The sequence below is a fragment of the Lactuca sativa genome, chromosome 3 (genome assembly GCF_002870075.4).
Source record: "Lactuca sativa cultivar Salinas chromosome 3, Lsat_Salinas_v11, whole genome shotgun sequence".
In the NCBI taxonomy this organism is placed as follows: domain Eukaryota; kingdom Viridiplantae; phylum Streptophyta; class Magnoliopsida; order Asterales; family Asteraceae; genus Lactuca; species Lactuca sativa.
The window spans coordinates 250,252,180-250,274,166 of NC_056625.2; the positions used below are offsets into that span (position 1 = coordinate 250,252,180).

A 21,987-nucleotide genomic window follows, 5' to 3' on the forward strand; every position below is an offset into this window, starting at 1 on the left:
CCATTTCACAACGAGGAGTCCCTCTTCTACCTGATGTCTGATGAAATGGTATTTTTTGTCGATATGTCGAGATATACCATGATCTCTTGGTTCCTTGGTTAAGGCAACCGCTCCTTCATTATCATAGAAAATTTCCATCGGCTCCTTTATGGATGGCATAACTCCAAGGTCTCCAATGAAGTTCTTCAACCATATAGCCTCCTTTGACGCTTTGCTCGCCGCAATGTACTCTGATTCGCATGTTTAATCGGCCACGGTCTCCTGTTGGGAACTTTTCCAAGTCACTGCTCCTCCATTTAGGGTAAAGATCCAGACTGACTGCGATCGGTAATTATCCCGATCCGTCTGAAAGCTAGTGTCACTGTACCCTCATACCCTTAAGTCATCACTCCCAACGAGGACTAGAAACCATTCCTTGGTCCTTCATAGGTACTTAAGAATATTCTTAACTGCAATCCAATGAGCTCTACCAGAGTTCCCTTGATATCTGCTGACCATGCTCAAAGCGAAGGCTACATCAAGGCGAGTACAAGTCATAGAGTACATGATAGAGCCTACTTCAGAAGCGTAAGGTACTCGGCTCATATCTGCTATCTCTGCTTCTGTACTCGGGCTCTGAGTCTTACTCAGCTTGGTATTGCTTTGGATTGGCAACTCCCCTTTCTTGGAATTTTCCATACTAAAATGCTTTAGTACCTTATCCAAGTATGTTGTAACAGCCCGGATTTCCAGGTATCTTTTATGTTTATGTTTTTGGTGTTTTGAGAGGCGACTCGGCGAGTTGGAGCTCAGACTCGCCGAGTAGGACCGCGGTTCTGGACGCGGGTTCGCGCCTGGACTCGGCGAGTCCAAGGTATGGACTCGGCGAGTCCGCGCTGTTTAATGAAACCCTAATTTCTCGGGTTTGGGACCTATTTAAAGGGCCTTATGGCCGTCATTTGTGTTCACCAGTCCCTTGAGTGAAACCCTAATCGAGTGTGAGCGTTTGGAGCATAGAAGGAGGCCATTATTGATCTTGGAAGTGTCATCTTGCAAGGAAAAGGGAGGATCAGCTAAGGAAAGGCAAGTGGAGCCACTTCCTGAGAGTTTGGGGTCCAGAGCATCACATTTGAGGTAATATCTTCGAGCTATCCTCTGCTATGTTGATGTTTTCATTGATTTAGGGCTTGTTGAGCCCTTTTGTGGCTAGATCTAGTGCTCCCTTGGTCCCTTAAGCGATTCAGACCATAGATCTGGACCCTTGGAGGTCCAGAGTGTCCCTTTGCCCAAGCTTTTTGTGAATCAATGGAGGTTTTGGATTGGAATCCTTATGCCTTAGGTCAAAATGCCATTTATGAGCCATGGGGTGTGTTATGAACACCAAGATAAGGACTTTACGTGATGAATCGGTCTAGGAAGGCCAGATCTATGAATTGTTGGAGCAGATCTGACCTTAGAAGCAAGTTTGAGTGATTGCATGGCATGGACTCGCCGAGTCTGACGATCAGACTCGGCGAGTAGCTTGAAGATTGCCCTCAGATCGCCCAGTGAGTGGTCCAGTCGAGTTATAGGTTGACTCAGTGAGTCAGGGCGAGTTAGAAAGGATTGACAGGTGGTCTGAGTTGAACTGGGACTCGCTGAGTTGAGTCGGGGTGCCCCGCGATTCTTCCAGGTGGAACTCGTCGAGTAAGGGGGAGTACTCGACGTGTCAAAAGGGAATCCTAGAGAGATTGGTGAAAACGTCTAGACTCGCCGAGTCGCCCTAGTGCACTCGCCGAGTCCGGTCAAAGTTGACTGTTGACCGTTGACCGTTGACCAAAAGTTGACTAGTGTTGACTTAAAAAGGGTAGTCAACCTTAGTGGTAAAAATGTTAATAAGAGACGTATGATGATATAGGGAGATTGTAGCTCGGAGGATCGAGCACGTGTGATTTCGGGATTTGCTAGCTATCGATATTCACGAGGTGAGTCTTCTCACTATACTATACCCAGAAGGGTTTTGACTGTGTGACCGGAAGGTCGGATATGGTATGAGACATATGTGTTATATGTGATAAGTTAATTGTTATATGTGCTATGTATGATATGCTTGATATGGGTCGGAAGGCATTATGTTATGGGCCGGAAGGCGTTGTAATGTGGACCGTAAGGTTGGCGTTGGTAGGACCGGAAGGTTTACCCAGCAGGGACGGAAGTCCCCTGAGACACATGGACCGGAAGGTCAGGGCCTGGAAAGGCGTATGTGCGTAAGTTGTATTTTGGGGAACTCACTAAGCATTTATGCTTACAGTTGTTGCGTATGTGTTTCAGGTACTAGCGAGAACCGTGGGAAGGCGCCGGCGTGATCTGTACACACTGATGGATGATTTATGATCTTGGGATTTATATGATTGTATTATGACATGATACGTTGGATATTTATGCCTTGTTTTGGATGAAAATACATTCTTAGAAATGAAAATTTTGTTTTAAAATTTCCGTTGTTACATATGTATCCTGACTGAGTCCTATCAGTCTCTTTTCTCTGTTTCTTACTATCCTTATTCCCAGAATATAAGCAGCCTCTCTGAGGTCCTTCATAGAGAAACATTTCCCAAGCCAAGACTTAACCTCCTGCAAGGTTGGGACGTCGTTTCCTATGAGTAGTATGTCATCGACATACAATACGAGGAAGCTCACTATACTCCCACTGGCTTTGACATATACATAAGATTCATCTTCACTTCGCAGAAAGCCAAACTCTTTTAACTTTTTCGTCAAAACAAAGATTCCATCTGCGACACGCTTGTTTCAATCCATAAATGGATTTCTCAAGCTTGCACACTCTATTCGGATGCTTCGCATCGACAAAACCCTCTGGTTGATTCATGTAAACATCCTCAGCCAACTTTCCATTAAGGAAAGCCGTTTTCACATCCATCTGCCATATTTCATAATCATGAAATGCAGCTAGTGCGAGCATTACCCTAATAGACTTTATCTTCTCAACTAAGGAGAAGGTCTCATCATAGTCAACTCCGGGAGTTTGAGTAAAGCCCTTCGCAACCAATCGCGCTTTATAAGTATGCACTTTCCCATCCATGAATGTCTTCTTCTTGAAGATCCACTTGCACCCGACTGTCTTACGACCCAATACATTATCAACCAAATTCCAAACTTGGTTGTCGTACATGGACTGAATCTCTTTGTCCATCGCCTCTTTCCATTTAGCAGACTTCAGGCCTGCCATGGCTTCCTTGTAGCTGCTAGGTTCGTCCAAATTCATTAGTGTTTCATCACTAATAAACGTATCCCCTTCACTAGTAATATGAAAACCATAAAACTGAGGTTGAACACTAACCCTACTAGTACGTCTAAGAGGTAAGGACTCGTCAACGGGCTCAACATGAGTTTCCTCCTCGGGTTGAGTGCCATTGTTAGAGGTTCCTTCATCGATTTGCTCTTGAATCTCTTCACCTTCAATTTGCCTCCCACTGTCTTCTTGGCTTATCAATTCCCTTTCTCGGAAAACTCCTCTTCTAGCAATGAAGACAACATTGTCACTCGGTCTATAGAAAAGATAGCCAAAAGACTTTTGTGGGTAGCCGATGAAATAACACTTCTCACTACGAGGTTCGAGCTTGTCGTGAGTCTCTCGTCTTACAAAAGCCTTGCAACCCCAAACCTTAATATGTACCAACGAGGGAGCATTCCCTGTCCACATCTCGTGAGGAGTCTTGCCAACCTTCTTCGTGGGAACTAAGTTAAGGATATGGGCGGCAGTCTCTAAGGCATACCCCCAGAAAGCTATCGGTAACGAAGTCCGACTTATCATAGAACGAACCATGTCCAACAAGGTCCGATTACGTCTCTCAGCCACACCATTCAATTGTGGCGTTCTCGGAGGCGTCAATTGCGAGACAGTTCCGCATTCTTTTAAATAGTCGTGAAACTCAAGACTTAGGTACTCTCCTTCTCGGTCTGACCGAAGCATCTTGATTTTCCTACCCAGCTGATTCTCCACTTCATTCTTAAACTCTTTCAACTTTTCAAAGGTTTCCGACTTTTGCTTGATTAAGTTAATATATCCATATCTGCTATAATCATCCGTAAAAGTCACGTACAAGCGGTAAGCATCCGTTGTAGTGGATCTAAAGGGCCCACACACATCGGTGTGTATGAGATCCAATAGACCCTCACCCCTTTCACAAGTGCCAGTAAAGGGTGACTTGGTCATCTTCCCAAGTAAACAAGATTCACACATGTCATTGTCCCTAAGGTCGAATTACTCCAACACTCCATCCTTTTGGAGTTGGGTTATGCGTTTCTTGTTGACATGGCCAAGGCGACAATGCCACAAGCATGCTTTATCTAGACTAGTAGACGAATCAATATTCAAAACATCATTTCCTAAATTATCAACAACCATCACAGATTCATAAATCCCATTACAAGGTAATGCATTGAAATAAATGACACCATTCAAATAAACATTAATAGAACCATTACTATTATCAAAAGAATATTTGAAACCTTGTCTAAACAATCCATGAAATGAAATAATGTTTAGTGCCATAGCTGGCAAATAACAGCAATTATTTAAATCTAGCCCTAACTCATTACTCAACACTAAAGAATAAACTCCGACTTTGGTCACAGGCGACGATCTTCTGTTTCCCATAATCAGGTTCATTTTTCCATGTTCCACTTCCCTACTTCTTTTTAGGCCCTGCAAATCAAAACAAATGTGGTATTCACACCCTGTATCAAGAAACCATGAAGTAGAAAACGATGAGTTATTAGATTTAATAGAATACATACCTGCGAAGGTGGGCTTAATCTTCCTATCCTTTATGTCTTGCAGATACTGAGGGCGGCTTCGTTTCCAGTGGCCCTTTTCGTGACAATAATAGCACTCAGCTTCTTTGGGGTCGGAAGAGGGTTTGACCGAACCAACTTTGGTTCCACTAGAAGAGGAACCATTTTGGGCCTTAACCTTATGGTGGCTCTTACATGGAGCCCTCCTCTTCTTACCCTTTCCTTGGCCAATTGCCATCACAAGAGCAGCCACAGCCGGGGAAGATGCAACATATTTGTCTTTGAGGTTGCTCTCAGCAGTCCTCAACAGTCCTTGGAGCTTGCTTAAGGAGACCTCCTCCTTGTTCATGTGGTAGGTCATTTTGAACTGGTTGTAACAGGAGGGCAAGGAGTGGAGGGTTATGTCAATAGCCAAATCCTCCTCAAACTTAACATTAAGTTTGAGAAGACGACCAACATACCTCTGCGTTATCTGCAAATGAGAGGTTAGGGATTCTCCACTCAACATCTTAGCAGTGATCATGTTAGTAATGATCTCATAGCGCTCTTGCCTCGCGCTCTGGTGATACATGTCCAGCAAATCATGATGTATTTCATACGGATACATGTCCTCATAGGACTTTTGGAGTTCGAGGTTCATGGTGGCAAGCATGATGCAATGAACTTTCGTGGCATCACGCTCGTGGGCCTCAAAGGCGGCCAACTCTTCAGGAGTAGCACATCTGGGATGATCTTTTCAAGCTTTTCATCGAGGAGATATTCTTTGTCCTCATAGCGTGTGATCATGCGAGTATACCTCATCCACTCGTTGAAGTTTGACCCATCAATTGTCACCTTAATGACCCAGAAGCATTGTTGTTGTTGTTTGCAGACATCTAAAAAAGAAAGGAACAAAGTTTGATTAGAAATGAGTCCCTAATTAAACACCCAAATGAGAAATTAGGGCTAGGACCCAACAACATTATTTACAACTTAGAAAGGGATGTCATACTCTAAAAGTAAATAATTTGAAGGTAAGTGAATGACGATTCACTAATTCTCACCATGAAAAACGAAAAAGAGTTTTAAGTTTTAAATGTATTGAAAACTCCTAGATCTTTGAGATTCATTGAACTTTTCAATGGCATGTTTAAATCTCGATATGCACTTCAAATTTGCGACTGGGATACCGAGGATCGCAAACAAGTTGTGAATAACCATGTGAACCAACATGGTGCACTCAATGTCTCTATCACCTAATCAATGTGCCGGTAAACCACACACGCTCCATTGATCTATGACAATCATCAAGTCACCATTCGCTACCAATGTCATCCCCAAATTGATGTGTTGGTTAACCACATGCGCTCCACCAACGTTTGACAAGGGTACAAAGTGTAATTCTATGGATTAGCATCATTTTCACATTTTACCCTAAAGTAAGATTGGGAATTTGTAAAAACATGTAGTTACTTTGTATCTTACATTATACTTTTAATGAGGAGATGATTGCTTTATCCTACCCGTTCGACTGACGACCCTCCACTAGTCAAGCAAGCGGTGGGTGTGAGTGTACACCCATTAAGCGCCATTTTATAGGAAGCAACCTTATAGCCACCTTATACACCGGCTTCGTGAATGAGGCCCACTAATGGTAAGACTAGCATTTTAAATTATATATATATATATATATATATATATATATATATATATATATATATATATATATATATATATATATATTAAGCTTGTAATAATATAATAGTATAGGGTTGAATTTTTAAACTTGTAAAATTCTAAGGGTTTGAAATTTAAATTATTCAAAATTAAACTTTTAATCACAAATTTTAAATTTCAAAACTTGAGGGCAAGTTTTGAACTTTTCAAAACACAAGGGATCAAATAACAAATAATTTAAATTAAAAAATTAATTTCATAATTATCTATATTTGACCTAATCATATTTTAGTCATAAGATAATTACCAAATAATTTTAAATAATCCATATTTATCATATAAACAACTAATATTCAAAAGATTTGAAATTATCTATTGTTTTGTCAGGGATAATCATTTAAATACAATAAAATTCGGATTTTATCTTCAAAAAACGATTTAGGCATTAATCCCATGACAAAACAGCAACAAAATCTCAGAATATCCTCTGCCTGACGCACAGACTCGCGGAGTCAGACCAACTCGCCGAGTCCATATACTGACTCGCCGAGTTGAGTCGGGCAGAGGCAAGAAAAAAACGATTTTCAGCAAGCAAACAGTTAAAGCATCACATACAATTGAAACCAATCAAGGCTTTGATACCACTGATGGGTTTTATGCATAAGAATAATCCTATGTGCTCATACAAACCCTAATGTTTGGATCTAGGTTTCTCTATTGTACATGCTTTGAATCCAAGACTTGCAACCCTAGATCTATCATATATAATTTGAAATTAACATCATAAGAACAGATCTAAGTGTTTTACCTCTTTCAAGTAGCTTGAAATCCTTGTAGTCTTCTTGATCTTGAGCTTAGAGTCACAATTGTAACTCCTCTAATGGTTCACAAACCCCACAAGCAAGAAGGCAATATGAGAGAGAGTGAGAGATGCTAAAATCGGCCTTAGGGTTCTCTTGGAATCAAGTGTAGCCGATTTTCATAGCCTAGGGGTCTTATCTATATTGCACGCTGCTACGGTTTCATTCTAAACCCTAATGGACAGCTTAGCCACCAAGCAGCCCAATGAACCTTCTGGAACAAGACCTTGGACGAAAACATGATGGATCCCCATCATAATTTCATTCCCCCTATAGTCCATTAGGTTTCCCAGCCCAAAACTCAACTATCATGCATTTGACAGTTTATACCCCTTTATTTAATTAATCTCTTTGTCACCAAATTAATTCCTAATTAATTTATGACTAATACTAATTAAATAAATATGAATTCTCCTTTAATATATTATTCTTATAATATATTAATAAACCATAATATTCTCTCTCTCTCTCTCCCTAAATTACCTTGTCAAGTTGCTTTGGTGAAGGCAACCCAAAAGGACCATGCACAATCGGGTCAAGTACATACCAAATATAGTTACGGGCTTAAACACTAATCCAGCACAACTTTCCAACATGTCGAGTTTCTTGCCCAAACTCAACGAGTTGACCTTTAGAAATGAAGATTATATTTCCTTAATTGGCCTTCTAGATTCTGTGTGTTATAGAATGGAGGAGCTGACCAGGGGTGTTTGGTTCGAACATCCTGGTGGTTGTAGCATAATATGGTTGGCTTAGTGGCCGATATAGAGGATTCCGGCGGGTTGTGATGAGGTTGTCCTAGGTGGTTATTCGCAACATTGGGTGTAACAAGTTGGTGGGGTTTCCGTCGAACAATCAATGAATGTGATTGGCAATTGTCCTGCCGATTTTCGACGATAGGACGCGACACTTTTGTGTATTCGGTCGATTTTATGGTTGAACCAATAAAATTAAAAAAATATAATACTATACATTAGAAATTATTAATCTGATGAAATGATATTTATTATATATAAAAGTAATAAATTAAAAATTATAATATAATAAAAATAATTAACGTAATAAAAAAATAAAAAAATAATTAAAAGAAATTAATAATACAATAAAGTAATATCTGTTAATAGAAAAATAATATTGTTATAAAAATATTTATTAATATATTTGATAATCCAATACGAAATAATTAATCCAATAAAGAAGAAATTAAAAAAAAAATTAACTAAAAAATTAATAATATAACAAAATAATATTTATTAAGATATAAGTAAAATATAATAAAATTAATATTTATTAATATATAATAATCTAATGAAAAAGAGTTAACCCAATAAAGAGGACATTCAAAAAAGAATTAATTAGAAAAATAAAAAAATATAATAAAATAATATTTATTAATATATAAATGTAATATATTAAAAAAAATATTTATTAATATATCATAATCCAATAAGAAAGAAATCAAAAAAGAATTAATTAAAAGAAATAAGAAAAAAAATCAAAAAAGAATTAATCAAAAGAATTAATGTATAACTAGAGGGTGAACCCATGCTCCGCATGGGTCAAAGGTGTTTGATGAAGTACAATGTTGTATTAGAAAGAAGAAAAAGTACAATGCTATGATAATCAAATAAATAAAACTACGTTTCCATTTATTTCATTTAATCTATAGTTTTATATAATACATACGAAAAGGACGACAATGACCTTCTCTGATTTATGCATGTTGCAGCTGTCAACAACAGTTTTGCATGAATCTGACTGCAGTACAACCATTTGCTTAAGAAATTAAGGCATTCAAAAGCAGAATCTGTAGAGGACGGATTGTTACATGTTTCTGATGAGTTTTTTGGGATAGATTTTTGCCAGTTCTTGATAGCATCTACCGTCGATGGTGTTGATGATCCTCTACTCCCGGTTTCTCCCAATACCTACAAAAATCACAAAATCTTTTATCCCAAATGTATTGTATTCTAGGTGTTTCACCGATGATCATCGGGAACAGGGTAAAATTTCCAACACCTTCAAACCTAGAATGTCTGATATTGAAGATAGAGGGAGATGCATAAAGAAAGTAAAGTATTATATGTTGCCTATTATATGTACATTAAACAAACTATTGACATTGTCTGTTCTCCAAGTCTATAAAATAGTATGAAGTTTATTGAAGCTAGACTCAACTTTTTTTAATCCTTGACTATGTCAGATTCTAATTTGATTGTACTCAATAACTGACAACCAAGAAAAAAATAAATATGACATGAACTTTTAAGTATTATTTATTAAGAGGACGTACATATAGCCAACAAATCAAACTGATTATAAAAAAGTATTAGGATAATACACTCACAACAGTCCATGGATCATAAGCATTCCAGTGTAAATCAACCACTATGTCCCTGAATTATGTATAATAATTAGTTATCCTGCTTTTCAATATTTGATGCATGTCCGGAACATAATGCCTTTGTAGGAATAGGTTTCTTCTATAATTAACAAAATAAGTAAGCTGCTATTTCATGTATCTACATTCAAAACACATCAACAACAACCACTTGATAAACAGATATATTTACATATCTATATATTTATCTACTTACTCCCTCGGATTACGGTAGATTGCATATATGCAACATGACATATTTTTATTGTTCTTTGTTTGATTGGCTTTGGCTTTGGCTTTGGATGCATTCATCGTGGAGAAAGTATACAAATAGAACACCAATTGAACCATTTTTCTCCTCTATGCTTGTTCTTTGGGAACCTAACAACTACTGGCATAGTACCTCATAAAAACTACAAATCATTCATATGCTTTTCTCCTGTGAAATGGTGAAAGAAAATACTAAAATTATGTGACTAAATAACTTATTTCCCGTGAAATGGTGAAAGAAAATACAAAAATTATGAAAAACTTATGCTTTTCTTTATCAAAAAAATACTTTGTTTGACAAAAAAAAGTCAAACATACAACTTTAGACAATAGGGGTACCTTTAATTTTTGTATATTGTTTGATTACATTGTCAACTATATCACTAAATTTAGGGATAAAGAATCAAATTTCATGATTGTATAAGACATAGATGATGAGGTGTAACCACATACCTTCAAACAAAAAGGTTCAAGTGTCACCATGCCCATGAACAAAACACACACCAGCTTTGATTCTGACTCCATCCTTTGGTAACCAACTTTTACAAAAGATTTCTTAACCTTTTGAGTTCGTTTCAAGCCACTATAATGCAAAAGAAGATATATATTTAGTCACATCATCTAATTGTTCACAACTAAAACATATATTTGGATGTATCAAGGATTCCATTCCCATCCCACAAAGGAAATTTAACTCACGTTCTAGTGAAACTGTGGTCGAAGAGTTTCTTTATCTGCCTACGCGGTAGATTCTTGAATAAATGGTTGTAACCCAGAGAATGTCTCATGTTGTGCCCATGAATATACATACTCCAATGTAAATCACCCATTATTTGACAGTGTCCATGTGGTGATGGTAGTATGAAGTAAAGATAAGATGGAAAAAGCGAACTGATAAGGAAAGAAAGCAATACTAAGGTAGGCACTTTATAAATGGCTTACAATTATAAAGGAAGCTTCAATAGGGAAGAAAAGGGTAAATAATACAGTAAATATTTGCCAATGATTTATATGAGAAAACAAAAAGAACCTTCACAACATTCAACAACTTTTAAATACATCAGCCACCATGTCAAACTTTCAAGATGGTTTTGATAAATCGATTAGAGGAGACTTTCATGATAAATCAATTATAGGGGAGTTTAAAGATGCCTAAGGTGGCAATGGTTTTTATGAATGAATAATTTGGGACTTTAATGATCACCTAGTCCTATGTTCAACAATTAACATATAATTTAATATATAATGTTTCAAGAAAGACTAAATAAAATCATTAATAAACTGAAAACCAATGTAATTACGCCATGTAAAAGGGAAAAGCTAAACCTGCACTTGCAAAAGCTACCAAGCCTTTTGTAACTATGACGTTGCATGTTCTTGACATCAGGATCTTTAAAATCAGATTAATTTAAGAGAATCTGTAAATCAACAACCCTTATGAAATGTTTTTTTGTTCATATTTCAATTTTGTTGAAAGACCAATTTGCCCCTGCACTCAAATATGCCACAATACAGTAAAATGGGATGGTGTATGCACTTTTTCTATGCTCAAATTGAATGCAAAGTTTTTTTTATTGAAATTGAAGGATTTTAACACTAAAAAATACATATTTTTTTATCATTAACAGTTTGAGACTAAACTACCCTTGTGTACAATTTTTTGTTTTCATATTTCAATTTTTTGAAAGACCAATCTACCTCTACACTCAGATATATCACAATACAGTAAAAGGGGACAGTAACAAATGCATAATTTTAATCATTTCATAACCAAGATCGATTCTTCCAAGTCAACTTACATATGTTATGACCTAAGATTTTAGGTAGCCGATTTGCAAAGAGGAAAAAAATGAAATTTTAATCATTTGAATTACTGACAATTCATAGAATTGCAGAGCCAATTGTCCTCATAAGAATCTAGATTGGCTGATTACAAAGAAATCAAAACGGAAACAACATATACTATGAAGACACTGAAACACCAAACAGTAAAAAACTTGTTCGCGAAATTAGCCAGCTAAGTAATGCTCTTGCAAGTTGTTTATCCTCTTTTAACTGAGAATTATCACCCAAAGAACAATTATTATTTTTTTTAAAAAAAACACAATATCCCATCACTTTTGAGAATATTAAAAAATGGTACAATTGGATGGGGGTGCAGAAATAGTATTACATCTTCTAAGCCTTCAACTTTTGGAAAAACCGAAACTAACCCTTCAATAAACCTTAAAATCAACGAATGGTTGATCTCTTTAACCTCGATTCTCCACTACCTAGTCCTATACTAAGTCGATAATATCAAATTATGTTTGCATCAAAAGAAATTGACAGATTAGATCCCAAAATATGTGTTTGATGTAAATAAAAGTCGAATGAAATGAAAAAAAATACCTGCTTCTATCTTCAATTAACTGATTCAGGCACAAAAGTCCTAATCTGTCCCCCTCTTTTCTGAAACGCAGATAACGACTCCTGCTTCAGACACTGCAAACAAAGAAAAAAGCAGACAAATCAATAGAAAAAAAAAAAAGAAACTGATACAAAGTTGAGAGCGAGAATCGAATGGTGGAATATAGATATGGGAGTCTAACATCCCCAATAACGCTCTGTTAACATCGGAAAAGTTGACACAGATAAACCCTAAAAAATGAGTAAGCCAAATCTAGTAAATCAAGAGACATTAAAAAAGACAGATATGCCAGATGAATTTCAACAACAACGTACCTGAAGTCCAATCAGATTGAATTCAAGGAAAAATGTTTGTTCAAAGGAGGGAAATACACAAATAAGAAACTTGAATGGAGTGGGAAACCTGAATTGGCAGGCGTTAACATCGTGATAGAAGACTGAGGCGGAGGTGTCATCGATAGCATCGTCTGGAGACCATACGCGGAGGCGATCGACATGAAGATGTGCAGGGGTACAGTAGATGCAGTATGACGGTAGAGAAGATGGGAAACCTTTCCCGGTGAAAAGAGGTTTTGTGGAGGTTATCGGGAACGAAGACAAAGTGGTGGGAAGCTAAACGGAAATCCGTGAGTGGATCCATTGAAATAGATGATGAGCAGAGGCAGTGGGGAAAATTATTGGGTATATCAGTGGAAAAGAGAAGAAATATCTATGATGGATCATCGGTGCGTGGGAAAAAACGTATTAAGCTTTTGAGGCGGTGGAGGAAACGTAGAAGGACACCTGCACCATCAATTTAGGGCATAAATTCAGAGTTCTTTGAAGAAGACGGTGGATGACTAATTCTTTTTGGATGGCGGTCTAAGGAAGAGTCTAGAGACAGTGGAGAAGATTGGATTTGAAGCGGTGTAACATCTAAATTTAACCTGGTTGACGAAAAGCGGGTACACAAATCCTAATCTTATTGGATCATAAAGCGGTGAAGCAAATTACAAAAACATGTGTACACAAAGAATGTATAAGGGGACATAAAATAACCCTCTTTTTAAAGAAAGGAGATAGATTTGCAACCCATTCATAATCAAGGGACCTATTCTGCAAATTCCTTAGGAACTTTACTATTCCTAAGGATGGACAATTTTAATATATATATATATATATATATATATATATATATATATATATATATATATATATATATATATATATAATTAATAAAAAACAATTACAAAAAAGGTCCTTATAGTTTGGTAAAAAGATAAAATTGCAAAAATGGTCCCTAGGGGTAACTTCGTCATTTTTAAAAACTTAACAGCAGGCTGTTAAACTTAACGAGGCGATGAGCAAAACTACAACAAAACCACCAAATAGGGATTCTTTTTGCTAATAAACTCTTTTTTGGATCTTACCCAAAGAAATTGACAAACTATAGGGACCATTTTTGCAATTTTATCTGTAACCTTTTTTTTCTTTTAAAATAAATAATCTGAAAAAAAAAAAAAAAAAGCAAAGCTCTTAAAATTAGATTCTATACAAAAAGTAAATAATCATGAAATTTAAAAATATATATATATATATATATATATATATATATATATATATATATTTTAAAATTTTTTTACTTTTATAAAAATCCAAAAAATAAAAAAAATCTCTAAAAGTTCTAAAAATTTAACGAATACTCCTACTCAATATATTGGTGACTTTTTAAAAGGAAATTTTCAAAATCAAAAATACTTTTAAAGGTTTATCATATATCATATATTAAGAACTTTTTGAAAACAAATTTTAAAAAACAAGGTTGTTAAGATACCAAAATTTATTTTAAAATATTATAAGTTTTTTTTTAAATGTTGAAAATAATATGATTCAAAATAAGATGATTCAAAATATTTATGATTCAAAAAAAGTTTTGATTTAATATTTTTATGATCATTAATTTGTTATTATCTAAAAATGTTTTGATTCAAATATTTTATGATCCTTAATTTTATTTTTTATGATTGAAAATTAAATGATTCAAAATATATAATGGTCCAAACTTTGTTTTTTGAAAAAAAAAACATTTATTAAATTAAATATATAATTGATTCAAAAAGGATATAATCAGAAATACTATGATTTAAAATTTTATGATCCAAAAATAATGTGATCCAAAAATAGTTGAACATATTATGATCCTTAAATATTTTATTATTTAAATCTTAAATTGTTAAACATTAAAATCTCGAACAAATCTTTATAAAAAGAAACAGAATAAAAAGATAAAAACGAACATAAATAAAAACATTAGTAATTTCAAATATATAGTAAGGACATTAAAAAAAAGTTAAATAAATAAGTAAAATAATTATATTAGAATAAAAATATCTTAACTTCTATGAATGAGAGGCTATGAAACTTTTGTAATAATATTAGAATCATAAAGAAAGTTGAAGGCATTAACGTTATGTAAGGACAAAAAGTTACTAGGTTATTAAAGTGATAATTATTTAAAACTAATATATTTTTCGATTTGTATACATTTGGTTACTGGTTTTTTTGTCCACATTTACCCCTTCAACTTGTTAAACTGTACGCATTCAGTCCTTATGACCGGTTACTCCAGATTAGCCGGGAAAATGATTTAATAGGGTAATATATTTATCATTTTGTACACATTTAGTCATTAATATTTTTGTACACATTTAGTCCTAAATATTTTTTTCGTTTCAAAATAAGTCATTTTTATTTTTGTACTCATTCAGTACTTATAAATGTTTTCTTTAGTTTTTTCTCACGACATCTTACGTTGGACAATCATTGATGAAGTGTGTGCGGTTGTCTATATTTATGTGTAATGTCTCGTTTTCACAACAAAAAAAATTTAATTTTTATATAAGGCAAAACTCCCTAATTATAAATCCATTATTAAGAAAAAATGTTTATTCTAAAATACATTTATCGAAAATCAGAGTAATATAAGAAATGTGGTATCCTCAATATTGTTGATGAGTGTGTACAGTCATGCATTCTCCTCCCCACAACCAACGATAGAACCTGAAAACATAAACAACTGGGTAAGCACAAAATTTAGTAAATTTCCCCCAAAATACCCGATATAACAAACATATTATCATGCATAATGGACCTACACTCATCAGATTGGAATACGTTGGCCCAATCAGTTATCGGACTTGAAAGCCAACATGTAACAAGTCCAATCAGTCATCAGATTGGAATACCCAAGGTTTGTTGGCATGCCGCCTTAACCCAATTGCTCTTCTCGAGTCTCCGTGCCTATAGCTTATAGCCGACCCGCACCAGGTATCTTAGCCTACAGCATATAGCAGGACCACCTCAACCTATCTCACCACCATATGGGTATCCCACATATGATGTTTGTAACACCCGTTTATTTATTAGTTAAATAAATAAATTAGTGAACGAATGGTAGCCTAAAATAAATAAATAAATGTATAGAAGCCCTAAAATCAAGAATAAATGAGCAAGGCGTTAGTTCAAGGAGTTAAAACTTATAATTATAGAAGTTAGGGGATGAACTGTAATTCACGGATTAGTTTGTAAAGAATGTTGGAAGTTGAGAGTGATTTGGTAATTCTGGGTTTAATTTGAAATAAAATCATGAAGAAACGGGTTAAAGTGTAAGTATTGGATTCAATTTAAGAATAAATTATGGAGGAGGGGCTGTTTAGTAATTCTAGGGTTTATTATGAAAGGAATTTTAGAAGTCGGGGTCTAAAGGGTAATTATTGGATTAGATTTGAAAAGATCCTAAGGGGAGGGACCAGAATTGTAAGTATGGGAAAGATGTATATGGATCGGGTATATAACTCCTTTAGTCATCAAACCCTAACCCTAATATGAGAGGCAGCCGTCACCCACCCTTATACCTCCCTCCAGCCGCCATTCACCTCCTTCTTCATCTCCGACCCAGCGCTGCCATCTCCCCTCCGCTGTCAACGATCAGTGTACCGGCGAAGAGAAGATCCATGCATCGACGTCATGTTAATCGGGAGGAGCGGGAAAGTGTGGATCGTGGAGGCTGTGATTGCTGCCGGTGTCGCGTCAGTTGGTGACGGAGGAGCAGTTCATCTCCGTCACACCTGCTTCACTCCACTCTTTCTTCTCCCTCAGTTCGTTGAGGTTCCATAGTCCCTCCATGCCTCCTTCTTCTTACTCTGCCTGCTGTCGCCACTTTATCTCATCACCACCAGCCGCCATGGGTGGTGGCTGCGAGTTTGGGTGGATGTGTGATGTTGCTTCGAGATTTGTGTGTCTATTGGCTTGCTGTCACCGGGAGCGAGCTCCTGAAGACCACCCTTCGTGTGTGCTGCTGCATAACTCCGTCAAGACCGCCGCTGCCACCTCTCTATGGTGTTGTCGTCGCCAACCGCCACCAGGACGGTGGTTGGACCTGTTTGCAAGCATGAAAAGAGTGTGGGTGTTTGTTCTTTCTATAGCATGTGTTGTGTGTAGCTTGTTGGCCGGAAAAGCCTCTGCCACCATAAGCCGCCATGGGTGCGTGTTGATGTAGTTAGTGTGTGTGTGTTTATTCTTGGTTAAGGCATTTGTAAACTGTAATTAGCTAAATTATAATGAAAGAAATTGAAAACCACCACCTTAGGGTGGTGGCTGCCGCCTCCTGCCGCCACCGGCCGCCGTGTCGGGTGGAGGTGTGCTTTGCCTCGTGGTGTTGATTCGTTTAGGGTGCTTGAAACCCTAATGGGCCCAATTAAGCTTAACGGACTCTAATGGACCCAATAAAACCTTAATGGGCTTAATAATATTTTAGTGGGCTTAATAGGCCCGATAAAGCCCTAATTGATCTAAAAGCCCAACAAATTAATAAACGGGCTAGTATTTGGGTTGGAAACCCTAATTAGGGTTTGGAAAACCCTAATGCCATCAAAACCCTAATTTTGGGGAATTAATCGAGACACACGGGACTTATTAATAACTTGGAATATTAAATAATAATCATTGGCGGAAATTAATCTGAGCAATATTGGACTTAATGGGTTAAGTAAGAAACTTAACCCTAATCATCATTTTATGTGAAACCCTAATTTCACTTGGGTTTATTGTTGGGCCTTTCTATTGGACCTTGATTATTGGGTTATTAAATGGGCTATCCAAGATCAAGCAAATGGTCTAGAGTAATTTAATGGGCCTAGGGTAAGGCCCATGTAAGGGGCTTGGGCCCAATTTGGAAAATTGGGCCATAGTTTGGGACTTAATGATTATATGATGTTGGGCCTTAGAATGAGAGCATGTATAGGCCTAGGCCCAATTTGGAAAATTGGGCCATGTGTTGGGATTTGATTCCTAATTGACTTTGGGCCTATGGTTTGGGCCTTGGGCTTGAATAAGCCAAACTAGGGGTAACGTAGTAATTACCCAAAGAATGTACTTATGGTTATGTATTGGGACCCAATTATTAATTGGGTGCTATTTTGGTGTTGACAGTTCGGGAATCTGTCAGCCAGCAGTTGGGGTCGAGTCTGTGGGACTTCAGCAAGTGTGCGATTGTGTCTTCGGGACTTCAGCAGTGTGAGGTGAGTTACCTTACAGTAGTGGTGGGTCTATGGCCACAATGTCGGTCCACCAGTAAGAGTTGTATGTTAGATGATTGTCTTTGTGATATCATCTAGGTTTGCTACTACCTGATATGTTATATGCTGGCATGATATGTTATATGTGATAGTAGTAGAGTTCGGTTGTTAGGACTGAATAGTAGGTCAGACACCCCAGATATGTCTGACAGTATGCGATGATATGTTTATATGTTGGCATGATATGTTATATGTGATAGTGGTAGTAGGAGGGGAATAGTCCCCAAGTTCGGTTGTTAGGACCGAAGGGTAGTTCGGACACCCCAGATATGTCTGATAGTATGTTTATGTTATGATATATGAGATAGTAGCAGTAGGGGGTGGAATAGTCCCCGATGGTCGGTTGTTAGGACCGACGGGTAGGTCAGCACCCCAGAATGGCTTGACACAGGTAGGTCGGCACCCCAGAATGGCCGTACCGGGTAGGTCGGGCGCCCCAGAATTGCCCGACAGTATGTATGCTTTGTGATTGTATGGTATGTGGTATGATGGGGGAACTCACTAAGCTTCGTGCTTACAGTTTTCAGTTTTGGTTTCAGGTACTTCGTGTTTAAAGGAAAGAAGTCGGCTTGATCACAGCGCATCACACTATGTTTTCCGCACATAAGATCTTTGGGATTACACTCTGATATGGTTTTATGATAATATGTTTTGATTACTAACACTTTGGTTTAACACAAGATATTATTATGAATTTTTTTACACTGATGGTTTTATGTAATAACTTATTTAAAACTGAAATTTTTGGCCTTGAAAATTGGGATGTTACAAGTTGGTATCAGAGCCTTGGTTTAAGGAATTCGGACACACTCTCGGGTGTGTCTGGACTCAAACTGAGGACTTGGTATGGAAATTTTCAAAAGTATAATCATTTTATAAAAAGAAGTTTGAAAAGAATTTGAAAGAGAAAAGAACTTTGAAAAGAACAAGATGTGTGATGCGTGCAATCAGCCGAGCTCATGTAAGTTTTCCCCAAGATACCCATGCATGTGATGCTATGATATGATATGATTATGAGAGCTGCATGCTAGATTAGGGCTAAGGATCTAGGAGGATGCCTTATATGCCTATTGTATGTGCTTGTAGACTTGCATGCTAGTACTGATCAGTTAGTGATAGGATAGCCTGTTTAGGTTATGCCTGATTGTATGAGCCTTTGAATTGCATGTACAAATTCCTGATTAGAGGATACAATGATTTGATTGGAATATGATGGTTAGATTTTCCATTTTCTGAATGTTGCTTGCTTTGTGCTTTGTGGGACTCTTAGTAATGTGAGTTAGCTATTAATTGAATATGCTAAATCACATGTGGCACAAGCTGGATAATCCCAGAGTGATAGATTTGACCCTATTGCGCAACTCTCGTTTGAGTCTAACCGTTATAGGGATGAGTCTGTTACTTGAAGGATTACCTGATATTTGTTGCATGTGGCTATATTCATGAGGCAGCTAGTTGACATTACTGGGAATCTTTCAGCAGTTGAGGACTGGGTGAGTTCGGGAACCTAGGAAAGCCTAGGATATGTTTCAGTGGGTTAGTAGTGAGGCTCAGTGAGACTTGGGTGTACTAGTTGAGGAAGTGACTTGGAGGATCCGAGAGAATTGCTGAGGAAGTATGGATAGATGTGAAAGGTAGTATTGGGCCCGTACTACTGAAAGCACAGGATCCATACTTGAATCGATGAGAGTCTTGGAGAATCTGAGAAGCTTCAGGGAAGAGTTTGTGACCCAGTTTAGGGACAGAGGATGTTCCAGTTGTTGCAGCTTAGCCATTGGCAAGTGAGTTAGTGAGTGTGGCTGGGTGTCAGACCCTAAAGGATAAGATTTCCAGGAGGTTGCAGATGCGATATCAATTTGGAGCACTTTGAGAGGAGAAGTTCGTGCCAGATGCGTATGGTAGAGGGTCCCGGGAAGAGACCCATGACTTTTGATCATCAGGTGAAAGGCCAGTAGGGTCTGAGTCAGTGCAGCACGTACATGACAATGCTCACGGGAGTCTATCACTCCAAGGGTTTAGACTGCTACAGGGTAGCGGGATTGGTCATGTCAGCAGAAAGTGATCAGTATTCCTCCAGGTGTTGCGGGTATGTCATCTTCTATTGCTACTAGATATAAGTTGGGGATACATATCACTTTGGGATTCTAAGTGAATTGGGATAAGTCAGATCTCGGGTCGGCTTCCTGCTAGTGTTTGGATTATCAAGGATCATATATGCCATCCTGCAAGCCGAAAAGTCATTGATGAACCCACAGAGGGATGCATCTTGCGGAGCAGGTTCCGCGTGTACCGTTATCATTCCGGATCTTTGTAGGGATTCATGCAGGAGTATTATTTAGAGGATACTCGGTCTGGGTTGGAGCGATAGTTCTCTAGTGAAGTCAACGTTCAGGGGTTCTATCATTGTTCAGGTATGGTCGGTAATTGTCTATAGATGAACTTTGGTGTTCAAGGCACTACCATTGCTAACACATAGTTGGTGACATGAGAAGGAGAATTGTATTTTAGCATGGGCTGTGTTCGGTTAGAGTTCAGTGATATTGCAAGAATGAAAGTGGGGATAAGGATTCGTCAGCCAGAGTGAAGATTAGAGCCTCTAGTTGTCAACATGTGAGATGGATTGAGGTGTCAGACTGGATCAAATTTCAATACTATTCATCAAGATTTCTAAGGATGGGAGATCTCAAGGTTTAAGCGGTGATTAAACGCTAGCATTGGCAGGTAGGTTGTCATCAGTAGAATATTAGAAAGCGAGAAAGATTGGGAATCCTTCAATTCTCATGTAATGTAAAGACTTAGTTGGATCTAAGTGGGGAGAGACTTTTTATAAATTTCTCCAATTGTGAGTTATGGTTGCACGAGGTGCAATCTCTTGGGCACCTTGTCAACCAGAAGGGTATTCTAGTTGATCTGGCCAAGATAGAGGCCGTGATGCAGTGGGAGATTCCGAGGTCTCCATCTGAGATTCAAAGTTTCCTGGGTCTAGCAGGTTACTACCGGAGATTTACATGGGACTTCTCCGAGATTGCGGTTCTTTTGACCCGACTGACCAAAAAATCGATGGCCTTTCACTGGGGGCCTGAGCAGCAGGCAGCCTTAGAGACTCTCAGACAGCGGTTGTGCGAGGCACTTATTCTCACCGTGCCAGAGGGTGTAGATGATTACGAGTGTTACTGTGACGCTTTGATCATGGGCATGGGTGCGATACTGATTGTGACAACCCAAAAATTTACATTAAGTGAAACCAACCACTTCAATAGAAGCCAAGTCTGTTTCTGCTAACTTTCAAACTTTTGGGATAAGTTTGAGCAATTCATGAATTACACTTAAGAAGATATCAGGAGAGAGGATGCACCTGGGTTTTGTGCAACTCTGTTATTCCATAACTCTATGATATTAGAGTTCATTGCGTGAATAAAATATTTTCTGCCAAAAATCCCAGGACTATATATAGGATTATGAACCAAATCTATTCATTAGTTACAATTCCAACTAGAGAAAAGTCAAATTCTCTCTCACGGATCTTCGGGTTTTCATTCCAAATCGTGAGTATCTTTCTCTAGTTGTATTACATAGTCTATTAAGTGCCTAAAAACACAGAAATCATGTCAAAACCCCAAGATTTGGGAGTTTACCGCCCAAGAACATCTTGGAGAGTAAACTCTCTTATAAGGGCCAAAGTGTGCCCAATGTCCCCCTAAACCTTGGAAACCAAACATGGGACAAACCTTGACATGTTTAGGCATTAAAATCATTAAAAATCAAGGACCAAAAGTGAGTTCACGGCCAAGGAAGTTCTTGGGCCGTGAACTCCATTTTAGGGTGCCAAAATGCCCTAAATGCCTTCCATAAGCCAAGAGACAAGCATATCCATTTACCATGATGTGTCTAGGACCCAAAACAACCAAAACACCAACACCCACAAGTGTTTACGGCCGCAAACACGTGATCAAATGGTCTATGGGCCGAAAACTCAAGTTAGGGGTGTTTTGATGCCACAAACACTTCCTAGGGCTTAGGC

At 37.6% G+C, this 21,987-nt stretch overlaps 1 protein-coding gene across 11 annotated transcripts; it reads right to left on the bottom strand.

Annotated features, from left to right (window-relative positions):
* Positions 1 to 4,214: 4,214 nt before the first annotated feature.
* LOC111907802 (retrovirus-related Pol polyprotein from transposon TNT 1-94) lies at positions 4,215 to 13,340 on the bottom strand. Of its 11 annotated transcripts, none has more exons than XM_042900385.1 (6): positions 12,755 to 13,340; positions 12,334 to 12,426; positions 11,269 to 11,360; positions 10,642 to 10,833; positions 10,396 to 10,525; positions 8,921 to 9,220 (listed from the first exon to the last, which is right to left on the bottom strand). In XM_042900385.1, the coding sequence occupies exons 3-6, from the start codon at positions 11,313 to 11,315 to the stop codon at positions 8,951 to 8,953; spliced, it is 639 nt and encodes a 212-aa protein (XP_042756319.1). In that variant the 5' UTR covers positions 11,316 to 11,360; positions 12,334 to 12,426; positions 12,755 to 13,340; the 3' UTR covers positions 8,921 to 8,950. The 11 variants fall into 11 exon arrangements, 7 of the variants coding, with proteins under 7 accessions (XP_052625498.1, XP_042756319.1, XP_023759379.1 ...); XM_023903611.2 differs by having other exon boundaries at positions 11,269 to 11,431; XM_052769538.1 differs by lacking the exons at positions 8,921 to 9,220; positions 10,642 to 10,833; positions 11,269 to 11,360 and adding exons at positions 4,215 to 4,687; positions 4,780 to 5,651.
* Positions 13,341 to 21,987: the final 8,647 nt, after the last annotated feature.